Source organism: Muscardinus avellanarius, assembly GCF_963383645.1.
Source record: "Muscardinus avellanarius genome assembly, chromosome: 3".
Lineage (NCBI taxonomy): Eukaryota > Metazoa > Chordata > Mammalia > Rodentia > Gliridae > Muscardinus > Muscardinus avellanarius.
The window spans coordinates 56,243,107-56,262,467 of record NC_137788.1 but is presented as its reverse complement, the minus strand read 5'-3'; the positions used below and the strand labels follow the sequence as shown (position 1 = coordinate 56,262,467).

The following is a 19,361-nucleotide window of genomic DNA, read 5'->3' as shown; positions in this document are numbered from 1 at the left end:
GAGGCTGAGACAGGAGGATCACAGGTTTGTGGCTAGCTCAGCAACTCAGTCAGGCCCTCTGCAACTTTCTAAGACCCTGTTTCAAACTAAAAAACAAAATAGGTATGAGGGTGTACCTCAGAGGCAGAATGCTCCTGGGTTCAATCCCTAGTATATCATACCCCCCAAAAAATCTATAAGGGAAACAGTTATGTACCAGATAGATAGATAGATAGGGTCTATTTGTTAGGCTATATTATATTTTACTAGGATAAAGTGTTTGAGAATTCTCACCAGCATTTTATCTGTTCTCAGGATCTCTGAATGTCACACCTACCAGGACTCCACCAAGAGAGAAGTATGCATTCTTTTTAAGCTGTGTAATATTTTCACTAAATCACTCTTCATACAGAATTTGCTATTATTTGCTTACTTGTCATTCTCCTACACAGTTTTGAGGAACCGAGATTATTTATTTATTCATTTATTTTGTTGGTACTGGGTTCCTGGAAACCCTTCTACTTCTGGGCTACACTCCCGGACCTATTTTTATACTTTTTTTGTGTGTGTGTGGGTCTGGGAATGGAAGCTATGGGCATTCGACCTCTGAGCCACACCCCCTGCCCTATTTTTTTATTCTTTATTTTGAAACCGGGTCTCGCTGAGTTGCAGAAGGCCTCACTAAGTAGCTGAGGCTGGCCGCGAATCGCGATCCTCCGGTCTCAGCCTCCCGAATGCTGGGGTTACAAGATTAGAGTGCATTATTCTCTACATTTCTGACACCGGGAAGAATGGCTAGACAAGAGGATGGAGTGAGCAAAATGCATTTGCTAGGCATACCTAACTGCATACAAAACAGTCTGGCCCATGAACAGGAGGAATTGATTTAAATTTTCCCATGAGACTAAGGTCCTCATTACAGACTAGAAAAGAATCAAATATTCATCATGGTGTTCACGCAGGAATGATAAATTACTTGTGAGTTCAAATAGAAAAGGCATACATACAGGTATCTTTGAGTATTTTTAGTAACCTGTTAAAGATACATACCTGACAAAATACAGGCTTATGGACACTGGAAAAAAATTGCAACAGCTCTTCTGAATCCCTGTAGTCACTGGGGAGTTTATCTATACAAAGGCACTTAGAATGAATGAGCTCGGAGGCCAATAGATTAACATCCATCCATTGTGCAAAGAGTGCTGATGCTCCCAGCTGTTTACCCAACAGTTCCAATCGAGCCTTTGCAGCAAAGTCCTTTTTCATGTATTCCACAAATCCATAGCCTTTGGAATGGCCAGTCACTTCACTGTAAACCAGAAAGCATCTTTCGATATTCCCATAAGCACGGACAAGTTCTTCAAACTCTTCTAATGTAAAAGAAGTGGGCAGGTTGGTAATACACAGCAAAGCATCTGTGGGCTGGAGCTGGACTATTAACTCTTTTCCTCGGAAAGAGTATTGATGGAACATCTGAATTGCATTCTGGGCTTGTTCCCCATTTAACAAAGTAACAAAAGCTGGAAGATAAGAAAATGAGTTAAAGATTTTTCTAGGCCAGTGTTTTCCATCTTTTTTTCTGACTGCAACCCACACTCAGAAATACATTTCATATTCATGGCTCTGTAGACACACAAACATTTTTCTAGAACAAAATTATCATAAAGTTATATCCCTACAATATGCAAAATGCTTTTTAAAAATTCTATTTCACAGTTTTCTTCATGCTGACACCTCCACTAAACTAACTCCATGACCAGTTATTCAAATAGAAAGTATAAGAATTATATTATGAGTTGCACTGTAAGATCCTACTACATTCTGGGGGTAGGGGGAGTTGCTAATCTTTTTCAACCATAAGCAGATTTGACCTACACACACAATCTGTGATGCAAAATTTTATGAAGGCTTTATAAAAACACTCAGTGAGAAGATGGAGACTGAGAAAAGCAGCTTTTACGAGTCCCGCTAACACTCAATCTCTATCGCCACAAAATCAGTGCTTTTCATAGCCAGAAAACACTATCAGCAGAGAAATAAAAAATGTAAATACAAGGGACAGAGAAAAAGAAGACTAGAAGAACAACCAGAGGCCAGAAAAGAAACCAGCCCGCATTGCGGAGGCACACCGGTGCCATCATGCTTCACGGCACCAGGCTCCAGAGAGGAAAGGTAAACAAGGAGCTGAAGCGAGTAGCTGTGGATCATTTGGATGTAATTCAGCAGTTCTTTCAGCGCAAAGAACGTCTAAAACTCCCAGTGGCCAAGCTCATCACGCCTTCCAGGGACTCAGAAGGGAGCTCAAAACCAGAAAAGAAATACACTAGCCTCGTGGCTGAGGGCGTGGCAATGGCGCCATATTGCCAGCAGCTGCAGGGAGTTCTCCATGCCCGTGACAGCTCCAGATCAGTGTGTACAATAACTGTAAGTGAAATCCCGGCACTGCACACCTAGGGACTTGCGCAGCTTTGATAATCTCCCTTTACTTCGTTGACTGCATCCTTTATTTCTTTTAGACTCTCTCTAAATTCTTTTCAAAAGTCCTGTATTATTTCTACAGTTATATTCCTGATTTGATCTTCTGGAGATCTCTAAATTTCTGTGTTATCAGGTTCTGATATTGTGGGGTTGTGGGCATTCATTGCTCCATTGTTATTCCTGTTTCCCATGATTTCAGAATTTTGTGCCTTCTCTGGGTTCTTCTCTGGATCACCACGACTTCACTTAGGGTGCTCTGGATCTTGAGTCTGTGGTAATCTCAGTCACCACTACTCCTTTACTGGGTTGTATCGCAAAGTCTCAGACCCAGGGAGTTAATCGAGCCTGTGCGATACTGTGGGGGTGCCGGTCTGGGCGTTTTCCCATAGGGAGCTGTGACTAGGGTGTGGTATCTCTGCCACAGCTACTCCTTCAATGGGTTGGACAGCAAAATCTCAGACCCAGGAAGATTATCAAAGCTGTGCAAGTCCCTGGGGGTGCAGTGCTGGGATTTCTCCTTTAGGAGCCGCAATTTCACTTATGGTTGTCGAGTGCGCTGATCTGGAGCTGTTGTGTGTGTGGTGAACTCGCTGCCACTGCTGGCATCGCTGCTATGCCCTCAGCCGTGAGGCTGGCATATTTCTTTTCTGGTTTTGAGCTCTGTTCTGAGTCCCTGGAGGTCGTGATGAGCTTGGCCACTGGGAGTTTTAGATGTTCTTTGTGCTGAAAGAACTGCTTAATTACATCCAAATGATCTGCAGCTGCTCACTTCAGCTCCTTGTTTACCTTTCCTCTCTGGAGCCTGGTGCTGTGAGGTAAGATGGCGCCAGTGCGGCTCTGCTGCCACAATGTGGGCTGGTTTCTTTTCTGGTCTCTGATTGTTCTTCTAGTCTTCTTTTTCTCTGTCCCTTGTATTTACAGTTTTTATTTTTCTGCTGATAGTGCTGATAATGATAGATAGCAGGACTCATAAATTCCGCTCTTCTTCATCGCCATCTTCCTGGAAGTCTTTAGTGTACTTTTTAATGAATAATCTGGAGTGAAAAGCCACAGAATTCTAATCTTGTAGAAATAGCTTAATTTAAAATCCTAACAAAACAATAAAAAAATCTGTCCTATCTACCTAATAAATTTTTCAAGCAACAAATGCAATTTGATAAGTATTAATATTATTAATTATGAAAATACACACAATCAAAAGTATGATGTAGCCATATGCAGTGGTACACACCTACCCAGGAAGCTAAGGCAGGAGGATTGCAAGTTAGCCTGGGCAACTTAGCAAGACCCTGTTTCCAAATAAAAAGGTGTGGGGAGCTAGAGATGTAGCTCAGTGGTAGAACCCCCCTGGGTACAATCCCCAGTGACCACTGTGTGTGTGTGTGGGGGGGGTGTATTTAAATGGTGTGAATAAATATAAAGCTCTAAAAGTAATGAAATATAAAATTTATATCTGTTAAATATTAACCATGTCAATTTGTTTATCTTCATAAAAGAATTTAAGCACTTTAAGCAATTTCATAAGAAGTTTTAAAAATCCCCATTAAAAAATAACACGAGGCAATATTCAAATTATGAATATATTTCTCTCAAAACATTCCTCCCTTTCCTGTTCCATTGGGAACATATCCTGGACTTGCTCCATATGAGCATTTAATTTACCCAAATTCAATTAGAAGAACATGACAATATGTTGTTTATAGCAGGAAAGGAAGGAACACTTTCAGTAGCACAGGTAATACTTCCAGTCACCTCACTTGGTCTGCTGGTCCCTCAGTTGGCCTTGGTGCCCACGTGGATCTCAGAGTGTGAGCATCTCATCGCACTGTGATGCTAACATTTAAAGAAATACAGTTTTCACACAGCACAGTCTCCAAATGCAAGGAAACCATTGCCAAAGGAACGGCAAACTCTTCCAACACTAGAGAAAAAAATAGCATCGCCAGCCTCATTGAGAGAATAACACTCTTTTTGTAAAGGCTTGGGTTTATTTTGATTCTATGCCTTTTTTCTACCTCCTTATGCTGACATAAAATACCGTTCGATTCTATTTTTGCTGTAACATTCAAACAAGCCAAGCAACAGTTTGTAAATACTAGTTACGTTCTTACCATCAGCGCACAAAGTCATCAGTTTATTTTTAACATGAATTCTTAGGCAGTTGAAACTGTCCATCATTCTCTGCATGAACATCCTCAGGCACTCCTTCCCGAGTCTCAGACACACACCTGTTTGAGTACTCCTTCCTCCACTGCCTTTGCTAAGTCTCTCTCCTCTGCTTCCTACTATAAGGAAACACTCTTTAGGGTCCTTCCTGAAATGCTCCCACATGTTGACACCTATGTACCTGCACTCAAGCGGCTCTAAGCCATCGAATCCATCTTCTTTTGCTCTATACCCTCTTTTCCAAGGGAATCAAGTCCCTCCCCACTTACTCGGTGTTATGTGCCAGGTACCATGCTAAACACAGGAAATGTGTTGGTGAGCAAAGCAAGTGAGATCCCTTTCAACATAGAACTCACCTTCTATAAGGGACACAAAACATTGAACAGAGTTACTAATGTGATGTTATCAAACAGGAAGTAGGAAAGACTATAAAAGCCATTAAAAACAAGCAAAATAACATAGTCTGAGGACCCAAGAAGGCTTCCGGTATCCTGGTAACTCCCCAATCAATGTTCCCAATCTTCACTTCTACACATATATACACACACTGATTCCCACCTGATTATCCAAATATAACTCCTGGTCTTCATAAAATACAATCCTTAGCACTGCTCATTTCTTCCTTTCTTCCCTATGTTAGCCAGTAACATTACACTCACCAATCAGAAACCTGGGAGCTACCCTAGACACTGTCCCCTTCATCTCCCACATAAAAAGAATTACCAAATTCCACTTTTCAAATAGGTCTTGAATCCATTCGCCTTCTTGTCATTCCTCTAGCTTTTCCTCTTTTTAATCTTTTTGCCACAATGACAATAAAGTGACCTCTTAGGAACAGAAGATTAGTTGTGTCTGTTTATCACTTAAAATGTAATGTTCTGGTATTAACCACAAGCCATGTGCCCACTGGGCTAACAAGCCTACAAGGCCTTTGGCCATCTGATCACAGCCTCCCTTGCTGCCAGACCTCTCCCCTCTCCACCACCAGTATTCATTTCCCAACAATATGGAAGGAATCATTTGTAAATTCAAGGTGTTTCAAGCATCTGTGTATTTCAAGGGTAATTTCCCTGCCTACACGATCCCTTCCATATCACGATTTCTTCCATATCTTCAGCCACTGGGTTGACTTTGAAATTCAGCACAGGGATGGTGACCTCATGACCTTCAGGAACCTTTCCTATTGGTCAGAGTGGACCGTTTCTCGTTTTATTATAACTCTGTGCTTTGAACAGAGTTGGGCTGTTGCATATGTTAGACTGTATTGTCATTAATCTGGTTAGATAGCTGCTCTCCTACTGAACTGTGAGCTCCCTAAATTGCTAATGAGTGTATCCGCATAAACGACCACAGTGCATGGCACATAGCAAGTGCTAGTATACTACTGTACATCTATTTACTTATCCAGATAAATGCATAAATGTATGCATCCACACATCAACTAAAGAATTGCTAATCTCTTATTTTTTCCTTCCTTTGGGTATCTGCATTTACTCAATCAAATAAGATATTTCATGGCACAATTTAAATAATTTAAATTTAAATAGCAAAGCAAATTTAAAAGTTTAGGATCTTGGGGGAAAGGTTACATTTTCCCTTCTAAAGGTTCTTTCATTTATTTCCAAGACCATGAATTCTCCAAAAGTAATAAAATTTTCCAATATTGTTTCTTGTGGAAGTGACGGTGTCACTTTATAGGAAAAAAAAGTTTGTAAGAGAATTCAGGATTAATTCTTATTCTTTTCCTAGTGAAATTGAAATATTCTACAATTAGTCCCAATCATAGTACAAGTCACTGCTTGATCTTCAAATTAGAACAACAACAACAAAAAATCTCTAATGTATCCTATTTTAGTTTTGTTCCCCTACCCCACCCCCATGGTATTGAGGACTGAACCCAGAGTCTCAAGAATGCTAGTTAAACACTCTACCACAGAACTACATCTCCAGCCCCAATGCATCCTATTTTAACATAACCACTCACAATATAAGCAAATACCTTCCATTTTATTTCCCCTTCAAGCCTTTATGTTGTTCCCCAAAATCTTATTTCTTGGACTTCTCTTTTAATCTATATACTCAGCCAATATGATCTCATTCAATCAGTCTCTCTTTCTCTCTCTCCCCCCACCTCCTTCTCTTTTTTGGGGGAAGGACACTGGAGAGTGAATATACGGGCATTTTGTAACCCCTGCCCTATTTTATTGTATGTATGTATGTATTGACAGTATCGGGGATGGAACCCAGGGGCATTCTACCTCTGAGCTACACACTCAGCCCTATTTTAACTCTTTATTTTGAAATAGGGTCTCACTAAGTTGCAGAGGACCTCACTAAGTAGCTGAGACTGTCCTCAAACTATGATCCTCCTGTCTCAGCCTCCCAAATGCTGGGATTACAAGCATGCTCCATCATGCTCAGTTCTCTTTATACTTTTGTTCTTGGGGTTGAGTTTTGTGGATGTCTGAGCTTACCTTTTTCATCATATTTGGGCATTTGCAATCATTAATACTTTAGTTTTGTCTATATTACTACCATCACAACCACTTTCAGGGATTCCAATTACTCCAATATTATAATTCTAATTTGGAACAAATTTGCATGTCATCCTTGTGCAAGGGCCATGGTAACTCCTCATACTGCTCCAATTTTAGGATACCCAATGCTGATACAAGCACACATTAGGACTCTTGAGACTGCCCTGTAGTTCACTGTAGTCTTTTCCCCACCCCCAGTTTCATCTCTGATAGTTTCTTCTGTTACCTCTAAATTCACTAATCTTTTCCTCTGCAAATCTACCCCCACTGTTAGTTTTATCTAGTATATTCTTCATCTCAGACACTGTAGTTTTCATCCCTAGGAGTACAATTTGGGTGACTTCTTTATATCTTCCATGCAAAGGAGTCACCTCTACTTACCATGTTCAATCATTACTAAAATTCCTTGTTCCCATGAAACACAGTTATAAAAAATGGTTTAATGTCCATTTTCATTCATTTCTCTGTATTCTAGGTCAGTTTTGGTTGGTTGACTTTTTTTTTTTTGGTGGTACTGGGGTTCCTGGAAGCCCTTCTACCTCCGGGCTACACTCCCAGACCTATTTTTACATTTTTATTTGGAAACAGGGTCTCCTAAGCCAGCGCGCGCGGCTGGCTTCGAACCTGCGCGATCCTCCTGTCTCTGCCTCCCAAGCGTGGGGATTACAAGCGTGCACCACCACGCCCGGCAAGGTTGACTTTTTTTTCATAATGGGTTGTATTTTCTTGCTTTCTACATGTCGGGTCATTTTTTACTGGATACCCAACACTAAATTTGGTCTTGTTTGGGTGCTAGGTATTTTTGTATTTATATAAATAGTCTTGGGGTTTGTTCTAGGATGTGGCTAAGTTGCCAGGAAACTGTTTTATCTCCTCTGGTCTTGCTTTTAAGTTCTATGAGGTTGGATCAGGGCACCACTAGTGTAGCAGTGATTTTCCTCACTACTGAGGCAAAACTTTTCTGATATTCCTCCTGATGCTCCATGAATTGTGGGGTGTGTCATCTTGCTTAGTGGGAGTTAGCATTGCTCCTGGCTTTGTGGGACCTGGAAGACACCTAGTCCCCGTGTCAATATCCAGTAACAAGGAAATGTTAGTGTAAATCTTAGGTGTAAGATGTCAGAGCTCAGGGACTCACTGCTCACCTGTCCTTTCACTAAAGTCAAGGGGAAGGTTACTGAGCCTTTTCAACACAGGTCCCAGCGTGGGACCCAGGACACAGTACTTCACTTGTGGAGAAACAGTTGCAATTTGCTTTAGAAACAAGTATTGCAACATTGTTAGTTAAAGTATCTTAAACATCAATATCTCAATTGTGACAAACTCACAAGACAGAATAATATGTAACAGTTTAAATCAGAAAACTAGAGTTACGTGTATCAATTCAAAAAGATCTGAAAAACAATGTTGACTTTTTTAAAAAGGAAGTTGCTAAATGAAACATATAGAATATCATTTGTTTATACTTTAAAAAAAACAGAATACCAGTAATTACATATAGATATGGTAAGATCACAGGTGTTAGTTAAGATACTATAAAGACAAACAAACAACAACAACAACAAAAACAGCCCTACAATCTCAAAGACAAAACCAAACAAAAGGTTCTGTTCTTCTTGACACTGCACATCCCATGTGACTGTGGCCCATTGCAGCCACCTGGGATCTTGTTGAAAAGGCTCAGGAACCTTCCCTCATTGCTTTAGCGGAGGGACAGATGAGCAGTGAGCCACTTAACTCTGAAATCTTATAGTTATAAAGCATATGGGACATTTCCACTCATTTGGAAATCACATGTCCACTCCAAACTTCAAAGAGGGGCAGGGTAATTCTATCTTGCCTCACACCTGGAAGATAAAGAACAACCACCTGAACAGCTCTACTGACAACCACAGCATAATGCACAGATTGGAAAGGAGATGCCAAATCCAGAAGGGTTGCCCCTAGGTAAGGAGGGATGGGGACCAGAGAGTAGTAGAAACTGGGTTTCATCTTTATCTGTATTTTTACTCACTCTTTTTCTTTTTTCTTTCTTTTCTTTTCTTTTCTTTTTTCTTTTTGTAGTACTGGGGATAGAACCTAGGGGCATTCTATCTCCAAGCTATACCCCTAGCCTTATTTTATTCTTTATTTTGAAACAGGGTCTCACTAGGTTGCAGAGGGCTTCACAAGTTGCTGGGGCTGACCACAAACTTGTGATCCTTCTCTCTCAGCCTCCCAATACTGAGATACAGTGTGCACCACCTTGCTCGGTTACTGTTTTTTAAATTGTTATTATTTGAAAAAAATTCAATAATTTCTATCAGAATTATAGCATTGTATACTTTTATTTTTTATTTTTTCCTTTCAGTGCTGGCCATTGAACTCACAGCCTTATGTATAGTAATCAAATGCCTTGCTACTTGGCTATATGCCCAGCTCTACACATCCTTTGTAAAGACAAAAATATTGGCATTGGCAAACTTGAGACTGGATATATACCCAGTGATTATGTCATCTTATTTATTTTCCTAATTATCTCTAAAAGATGCTTTTAAACATTTATATATCACAAGCACACTAAGGAAATAGCCTAGTTTTAATCTTACATATATAAAACTAACATCCAGAAAAACTAAGCAAATTTCCCAATTTTCCCAGCCAAAGGTCAAATCACAAGTCTATTCATGAAGTCCAGTAGCATATTATTAAAATTCAAGGACATTGTCACCAGACGTGGTGGCGCACGCTTGTAATCTCAACGCTTGGGAGGCTGAGACAGGAGGATCACATAGGTTCAAACCCAGCCTCAGCTACTGAGTGAGGCTCTCAGCAACTTAATGAGACCCTGTTTCCAAATAAAGTATAAAATAGGTCTGGGAGTATAGGCCAGAGGTAGAAAAGCCCCTGGGTTCCACCCCCAGTACCACACGCAGGAAAAAAAATTGAAGGACACCAAACCTGTGGAGAATAGGTTATAACATTATAACATATAATATACACCATTATTAGAACATATAGCATTAGAACTTGCATTATTAAAAAATCATAAGACTCCAGTAATACTATATTAATGTACGTGGTTAAAAATGAGGTACTTGATACTACCTTCAAAAAATAAACTAACATTGATATGACCTAATGCTAAAGAATTTCACAGTTTAATCATGAAAAGACAGTAAGCTTTTTGTTCTATTGTGACTCTATGTAGAATCAAACTAAGGTTATGTATTTAAAACTGAAGTCTTACCTGTTCGTTTATTTCGGTCCACATAACAATACTTTAGCTCATAATCTTTTAACAAATCATGAACTTCCTAGAAGAAAAAAATGCATTTAATCAACAGTCAAATCCAATCAGTGGGTAACGCAGCTCTCTTCGACTATTACTACTACCACCATCACCAGTGTTTAAAAAGCATTTAAATATCTCATAGATTTCTTATTACTTATCTAAATTGGAGACAATTCAAGGCCACTACCTCTCAGAATATGTCTTCCAATGTTCCCAGCGCAATCCCTCTTCATAGTCATAGCCCTGCTCAAATGGGATACTATTTAATGAGAATACCACCGTTGTCTTCACTCTGAATTTCTGCTCACACCTATACCTTGATATAGCATGGGGTGAATATATCAATAAAGTTCTCAACTTTTCCTGAAATCACAAGCATGCTTTGAAGCCCCCGCTCAAATGTTCTTTCATGAAGCTTCTGACAGTTGTCCACAGAATGTGACCCTACCCTCTTTCTGCTATCAATAGTCAGAACTTTATTTAGGCCTCTCTTATGGAAGTAAATATTCTAGTTACTTCTATTTCTTTATGTTACATGACAAATGTTTAACAAGTCATGTACCTGCAAATGCTAAGAGCACAAACATGCACAACAAATGTAGGCTATTTATTGTGATAAATCATTTCTAGATTTTGTGGGGGCGGATCTGGGGATGGAACCCAGGGCATTCTACCTCCGAGATGAATAAAAAGTTCTACTTTTTATTCATTGTTTTGAAACAAAGTCTCACTGAGTTGGAAAGGACTTCACTAAGTAGCTGAGGCTGGCCATGAATCTTTTCCTGTCTCAGCCTCCCAAATGGTGGGATTACAAGCATGTGCCACCAAGCCTGGCCATTTATAGATTTTTTAACATAGGATTCCCTGGTTTAAAATACAGTTATCAGCCACGTGTGGTGGTGCACGCTTGTAATCCCTGCTCTTGGGAGGCTGAGACAGGAGGATTGTGCAGGTTCGAAGCCAGCCTCAGCTACTGAGAGAGGCTCTCAGCAACTTAGTGAGACCCTGTTTCCAAATAAAATATAAAATAGGTCTGGGAGGATAGCCTGGAGGTTGAAAGCCCCTGGGTTCCACCACCAGGACCACCAAAAAATAAGAATATTAAAATACAGTTATCAACAGTATATAGTTCAATTCATTCCTCTGGGGCTCCTAATAGTGCTTGAGTATAGCAATTTGACTTCATATATTCATATCTTATCTGTACCACTTTGCATAAGATAAGCACTTAAATTGTATCAAAGTTGATATAAATTGTTTCTGAATTGATATGTCACCTTAAAGATTTCATTCATAATAACAGATACAGATGATTTAAGATATGCATATCACATAGGTGGACATTCTGACCCCATCTTGGAATTGCTACTGACCTGTTCCATACAACAATGAATAAACATACACAGGCGCTATTATAAGTCGTAACCCAAAATGCTTAGTTTCATAATAATAATCCTATTATTACTTAATTATTGTCAATGCTTTTTTAGCTTATAGTAGCTACAAGGCACGAAACTCACTTCTTTTATTACAAATCAGAAAACCAGAGCAGAGGAATATCAAGTGAAGTTTCCAGTGTCATATAGCTAGTGACGTGGCTGAGAGGGGCGTCACCCACTCAGTGGGCTCCAGGGGCCCCATCCTGACCTCTGTCATCCTGCCTACTCCTCCCATTGTTGACTTTAAAAGTACTACACTGGCGCCAGGCGTGGTGGCACACGCTTGTAATCCCCGAGCTTGGGAGGCGGAGACAGGAGGATCGCGCAGGTTGGAAGCCAGCACATTGGCATAAGAGACCCTGTTTCCAAAAATAAAATAGGTCTGGGAGTGTAGCCCGGAGGCAGAAGGGCTTCCAGGAACCCCAGTACCACACACACACACACACACACACACACACACACACACACAAAAAAAAAAGTACTACACTGCCACTAATAGTTACAAAAACAATTGCAATTGTTATCTTTATATAATTACTCAATTACAATTATCTTATAATAAGTAATCATAAGTATAGCATAGAAGTGGAAGTTAAGAGGACAATTACAGGCTGAGAAAGTTTCCCTTTTAACCCAGGGCAAGGAGGGAGAAAGTGATGATAACAGGGAAAGTAAAAAAACGCAAAGCTGGGTGAAAAAAAGATAGTCATCTGCCATGTGAAAGTTGATGAGTTACAGCTGGTAAGTGAGCTGTATTAGAGATATTTTTAAATATATAATACACTAGCCGGGTGTGGTGGCACACGCTTGTAATCCCAGCATTTGGGAGGCTGAGACCGGAGGATCGCAGTTTGTGGACAGCCTCAGCTACTTAGTGAAGCCCTCCGCAACTCAGTGAGACCCTGTTTCAAAACAAAATGAATAAAATTGGGCAGGGGGTGTAGCTCGGAGGTCAAATGCCCCTGGGTTCCATCCCCAGACTGGCAAAAAAAAAAAAAATATATATATATATATATATATATATATATATACACACACACACACATATATATACACACACACACACACACACACACACACACAAATTTTTAAAAATATAATTTGCGGAAGCATATGGCACTGTGATCAACATACAGATTAGTTGCTGAATATTACGATGATCATTTTTATCATGTATGCTTCAGTGTTTTCTTGGACTTACAAAATATATACTGTGTTCTTTGTTAAGCCAAACAACTTCTCAATAACGTAATATATACACCTTACCAACTGACTAAAACTTTATACAGAAGGTTTTGCTTGAAAGGACCTAGTGTATTCTTTTAGCTGCACAGAATCTGATCTTTCTTTTCACTGGTGAACAGCTGTCGGATGGGAGACAATGAAAACATGATACTGCTCCTTGGGTTATCACATAGCCATGAACCAATGACAAGTTATGCTTCTCATTTAGCTAAGGGAGCTGTTACCTAGTAGGAAGCTCCAGGACTCAAGGATGTATTTTGCAACTTAGAGACTTATTTTGAAAACATTCATATTTTTACTCATGGCTGTTCTATGTGACAGATATGGGATACCAAGTTCGCCAACTGGGAAACCTTAAAAAGCTTCCTTCAAAGAAAAAGCCAATTACTTTTCTCTATGCCCTGGCTGCTTTGACCCAGGCAAAAGTGGGTCACCCCACAATTTGAGCCTCGGTAAGTTGGCCAAATTAAAAACTTAAAACCTGAAAAGGAGAGACCTAAGAACAATTTGCCAAATTCTAATATGTGCAGAACTTGGAAGGACTAAAATTAAAACGAATATAGCTTTATGACATTTCTACCAACTTACAAGCTAATTTTAAAGTAGCATCTTTCATGAAAACACTTTGTCCTCTGACCAAGAGTATAATTTACAACCTTTTCAGAGCCAGAGAAGTTTATCAAAACTGATATTAGATAGTATCAGCAACTTATTTCCAGACTGAATTTACAACTCCCTGAAGTCAAGTGTAAAGATTTGCCCAAGTAAAATGTCTTTCGGAGAGAAAATAAACAGCTTTCAAAGCAGTCAGTCAATGACACCCCACCCCCACCAAAAGTTAATAACCATTGTTCTGCCGGGCTTGGCCTTCTTCCTAAATGAAATTTGCCTTATTTCTAAACCACATTGTTATCTAAGCCCTTCACTGCCCTTTAGTTTTCTGTTTTCTGTTTTCTGGTTTGTTTGTTTGTTTGTTTGTTTGTTTTTTCCAATTATTGTTCTAAGAAAAACTTGCATAAGTTAAAGTTCACTATTTTTAAATACTACTCCTTTGGATTGAAAGAAAAAACAAAATTTGTTCATTTTATTCTACAATTTAAGTAACTTGATTACTTAAAATTTAATATGAGAAAATACATAACATAAACTATAAGGTATAATTATAAAGATGTCCAGTAGCTAAAGGACTAAAAGCTTAAGGACTAAATCATGGGTGCCACTGGTTTTGTTTTGTTTCAGGTTTGGGAATGGATCCCAGGGGCATTCGACCTCCGAGCTACACCCCCTGCCCTATTTTTTATTCTTTATTTTGAGACAAGTTCTCACTAATTTGCAGAGGGCTTCACTAAGTAGCTGAGGCTGTCCGTGAACCGTGGTCCTCTGGTCTCCATTTTTTCTGATGAATATTTGGGTTCTTTCCAAGATATTGTTGCCTTGCTATTTATGTTCTTTACAAAACTATATTGCATTCTTGTAAATATTACATATCTCCTGGCATACATGTGCCAGAAGTCCTAAAGGAGCAAGATGCTGGAATTTGCATGTATATGATTAACTTTATAAGGAAAACTTGTTTGCCAGAATGGTACACTTACATTCTCATCAAAAGCACATGCACACACGCACACGTGTACGTGCGTGCGTGCGTGTGTAGTCCCACTAATCCACATCCTTTCAGTGCTTGGTGTCGTCAGAGTTTTGTTGATTTAGTGGATAAACAAGTGTGTCTTATGTGGCCTTAATTTGTATCCTATTGATAATTAGGTGGGGCAATGGTATGTTAGTTTTCTGTGTCAATTTAGCTCTAGAATTCAGTTATTTAATCAAACCCAAATCTCGATGTTTCTGCAAAGGTATTTTGCCCATATGGTTAATATATACAACCAGCTGACTTAAGTAGTAGAGTCTACCTTAGATGATGTGGGTGGGTTTGCTCCTATTAGTTAAAGGCCTTAAGAGCAAACACTAAAGTTCCTGACTCCAGACAAGAGTATAAGCACCTGCCTGAGTTTCCAGCCTGCAGGCATGTCCTATAGATTTCGAACTGCCAGCCCCCACAGTCCTGTGAGCCAATTCCTAAAGTCACTCACACACATACACACACGCACGCACGCACGCACGCACGCACGTTCCACTGTGTAACCTATTGGCCCTGTTGCGCTGCAAAAACCTGACTGAGATAGGCATCTTTTCATGTTTACTTTCCATTTGTTTATTTCTTCTTCTGAAAAAATTTACTTATCTCTCTTGCCTGTTTTTTTTTTTTATTAGGTTTGTCTTTTTCCCCCTTGGAGGTTTTTTTTTTTTTTTTTTGACATTCTGCTCCTTTGTTGCTAATAGACTTATAATGTATTCCCTTGGTATGTATTCTGTCATTGTATTTATTTATGAGGCTTTTTGCTGAAGAGAATTTTTTCCTTTTAATCAGGTCAAATTATAAATTTTTCCCCTTAAATGTGTATATGTGTATGTTTGTGTGTACACACTTTAAGAAGTCTTTTCCTTTTTGGTGGTACTGGGGATTGCACCTAGGAATGTTCTACCTCTGAGCTCCACCCCCAGCTCTCTTTTATTTTACTTTGAAACAGGATCTTGTTAAATTGCCAAGCCTCCTCCTGTCTCAGCCTCCCAAGTACCAGGATTACAGCTTATACCTTTCCTTTTGACCTTTAGACATTATTTCTCTGGCTATATTGTGCTAGCTAGCATTTCAGGCAGGATACTGACAACACATAATCCCAATATTGTTCCTAATGTCAGAGAAAGTTGACAATATCTCACTATTGAATGTGATTACTCTTGCTTTTTTAGATAATCCTTACAATTTGAGAACGGTTATTATGAATAGTTATTAAATTATGTCCATTGCTTTTTCTGTATCTTTGTGTGTGTGTGTGTGTGTGTGTGTGTGTGTGTGTGTGTGTGTATGTGTGTGTGTGTGTGTGTGTGTTACTAAAAATTGAATCTAGGGGCATTCTATCACTGAGCTACACCTCTAGCCCTTTTATATTTTTATTTTGAAATAGGAACTTGCTAGGTTGATGAGCATCTCACTACTCACAGAGGCTGCCCTCGAACCTGAAAATACTTACAAGTATGCACCAACATGCCCAGATCTTCTGTATCTTTTGAGGTAATTTAAATTCCATCTTAGCCAGGCATGGTGGCACACCATGCCTGGCTAATCCCAGCGTTTGGGAGGCTGAGACAGGAGGATCGCAGTTCGCTGACAGCCTCAGCTACTTAGTGAGGACCTTTGCAACTCAGTAAGACCCTGTTTCAAAATAAAGAATAAAAAATAGGGCTGGGGTTGTCATTCAGAGTTAGAATGCCCCTGAGTTCCATCCCCAGTACCGCAAAAAATGAATAAATAAATAAATCCCATCTTCATGCCTGAGATTTCCAAATTGTTATTCAGCTTTCCTAAACTCTTATATATGTGATTTTATTCTTGTTTTTTTCTTGGCTTGGATCTTTATATAGGCGCCACACCAAAAAATAGTTTTGGGAGCCCATTGCAGGGCCTATTATAACATCTTTCATGATATTAAGTAGATGTGGCATCGATTTTAGGTTGGCTGGATTTTTAGCTGCTTTCAGTGCAACTGTTTGGCTGGAAATGTCATTTGAATACCAACTTTCTGCCAGGAGAACATTTTGATTTGGCTTTAAAAATTTTATAAACTTTCAGCATTTTTATTAGCAGTGAAATCATAGTAATTTACTGATTGCTAGTTTTACCTCAGCACTTCATAGACATTATCTTGTTTAATAGTAACAACTCAAAACACTGGATTTTATGACCTAGCTTCTACAGAAGAGGACACTGAGGCCCTGAGAAGAAACCTCTTCCAACAGTTCGTGCTGGAGCTGACATTCCACCCGGGCCAAAAGACTGGAAGCACGCACAAGACCTGCTAGGCTGTGTCATGTCTTCGGTGTCACAGCTATGAAAATAAAACCTACAAAGTATTCATTCCTATCACATTCCTCTAGTTCACTGCATCATTGAACTGTTAACCTTAGAATGGGGATCGCAGCAAGAACGAAGTGTGGAATGTCTACCATGCACATTCCTTAGAGATGAAACCAAAGCAACCTCACTTTTTGACAGCTAAACATCTGACTGCAGCATGCCCTTGTTTAAATAGTTCCGTGGACCCTCATTTCCCTTAAAACAAAGTGCCAGTTCCCTAATATGGTCTGCAAATATCGTGTGTGTGTGTGTGTGTGTGTGTGTGTGTGTGTGTGTGTGTGTGTTAGCTCTATCTTGGAGCTACACCTCCCAGCCCTATTTTATTTTTTTGTTTTGAAGCAGGGTCTGAGTTGCGGAGCACCTTGCTAATTTGCTGAGGCTGGCTTTGAAACTGCAGTCCTCCTGTCTCAGCCTCCCTAGTACTGGCATTACAGGCATGCACCGCCACATCTGGAGGCTTCTAAACTCTAAATCACCTGGTCCTACTTAATGCACCAGCCTTTTATTTTACCACTACTCCCTCAAACTCTGTGCCTGAGCACGGAGAACTACCTTTGGCCGTGCGTTTTCTTATCTTCAGGACTTAGTACAGCTTGTTATTACTGTTGTGGATATTGGACACCCCTTCACTGTCCTTGCTTCTCCAGCCACCTAAACCCCCAGGATCTCAGGGCAGTTTCTCTAAGGAGCTACTCAAGTCGGCTTAGATGTCTTTCCCTTGCGTGTCTCCTGCATATTTTACTTTCTCCATCTCTCATCTATATTGTAACTATGTGCATGCCTGCATCTTCATGATTGTAACCTTAACAACAGCAAATACCATGTATCTGTCTTATTTATAAAAAGACCCCCAACACCCAGCACAATATCTACCAAAGAGCAAACCTTTCATATTTATTAAATGCATACATATTTGTTTCCACAAACTGTCTTCATCAACTTCTACGCATCATATTTTTTTCTGATGTTATTTTTCAATCTCAACATAAACCAATTATCTGTTTAAAGTGCTCAAAAAAGCACTTTTAAAGTTAAAAGTGCTTCTTCTTTCAAAAGAAGCCAGTTGTGCTGGTACACACCTATAATTCCAGTACTTGGGAGGCTAAGATGGGAGGATCACAGGCTCTCAGCAACTTAGTGAGACTCTCTTTCAAACTAAATAAAATAGGCCTGAGATGTAGCTTAGAGGTAGAATGCCCCTTGGGTTTAAACCCCGGTACCACAAAATAGGAAGGCAGGCAGGCAGGCAGGCCAACTAAAAAGAAAATGCTTTATACTACCCTTATACAGAACTCACTTCTGCAAAAAATAGTCACATAACTAAAATTAGTTAGCATTATATATCTGACTATGAGGATTTTCTTGAGCAGGTTTTCCCTACAGATGTCACAAGGAAGAAGGCTTTAATTGCCAAGAGACAAATTTAAATAGTCATCTGTCCCAAAGAATAGCCATACATAAATCACAATCTCATATTTAATGTACAAAATAATTGCCCCTCAAAATCACCTGCATATAGTTCGGTGTGTGTGTGTGTGTGTGCGTGCTTGTGTGTGTGTGTGTGTGTGTATGTTTATGTATGTGTGTTTTACTGGAGACTGAACCCAGAGGGCATTCTACCTCTGAGCTATACTCCCAGCCCTGTTTTATTTTTTTATTTTGAAGCAGGGTCTCACTAAGTTGCTGTGGGCCTAAGTTACTGAGGTTGGCCTTGAACCTGGGATCTCCTATATCAGCCTCTTAAGAACAAAGACTATAGGCGTGTGCTACCATGCCCAGCTCTCTTGTCAATTTTCTATTTAACAACACATTAAGCTGCTTAAAACACCACTCACTGGCTATCTTATAGTTCTATAGAGGTCAGATGTCCAGGCAGGCTCTACTGGCTTCTCTACTTAGGGTCTTCCAAGGCCAAAATCAAGATGTCAGGCAAGCTAAGTTGTAAGGAAAAAATCATCTGCTCATTAAGGTAGTTAGCAGTACTTAGCTCCTTTTGGTTGTAGGTCCAAAGTCCCTATTTCTTGCAGCCTGTTAGTGGGAGACCACTCCTTGCAACTGAGACTGTTCTAAACTCACAGCACTCACTTTGTCTTCAATCCCAGCAACCCCACATCAATCACACCTTTCCCGTGCTTTGAATTTGTTCTGACTTCTTCTACCAGCCCGGGAAAGCATCATACTTTTATAGAGCTCATGAGATAAGACTGATCATACCTAGATAACCTCACTTTTGACTAACCTGAAATCAACTGCCGAGTAACCTTAAT

At 39.7% G+C, this 19,361-nt stretch overlaps 1 protein-coding gene across 1 annotated transcript in view; it reads right to left on the bottom strand.

Moving 5' to 3' along the window:
* The window catches only part of RAVER2 (ribonucleoprotein, PTB binding 2), a gene marked incomplete at both ends in the record, with an annotated part of 98,916 nt that overhangs the window by 45,653 nt on the left and 33,902 nt on the right, over positions 1–19,361 (bottom strand). Inside the window, 2 exon segments of the mRNA XM_080691435.1 lie at positions 1,030–1,499; positions 10,390–10,456. Of these exon segments, the coding sequence (XP_080547561.1) occupies positions 1,030–1,499; positions 10,390–10,456 (537 nt within the window).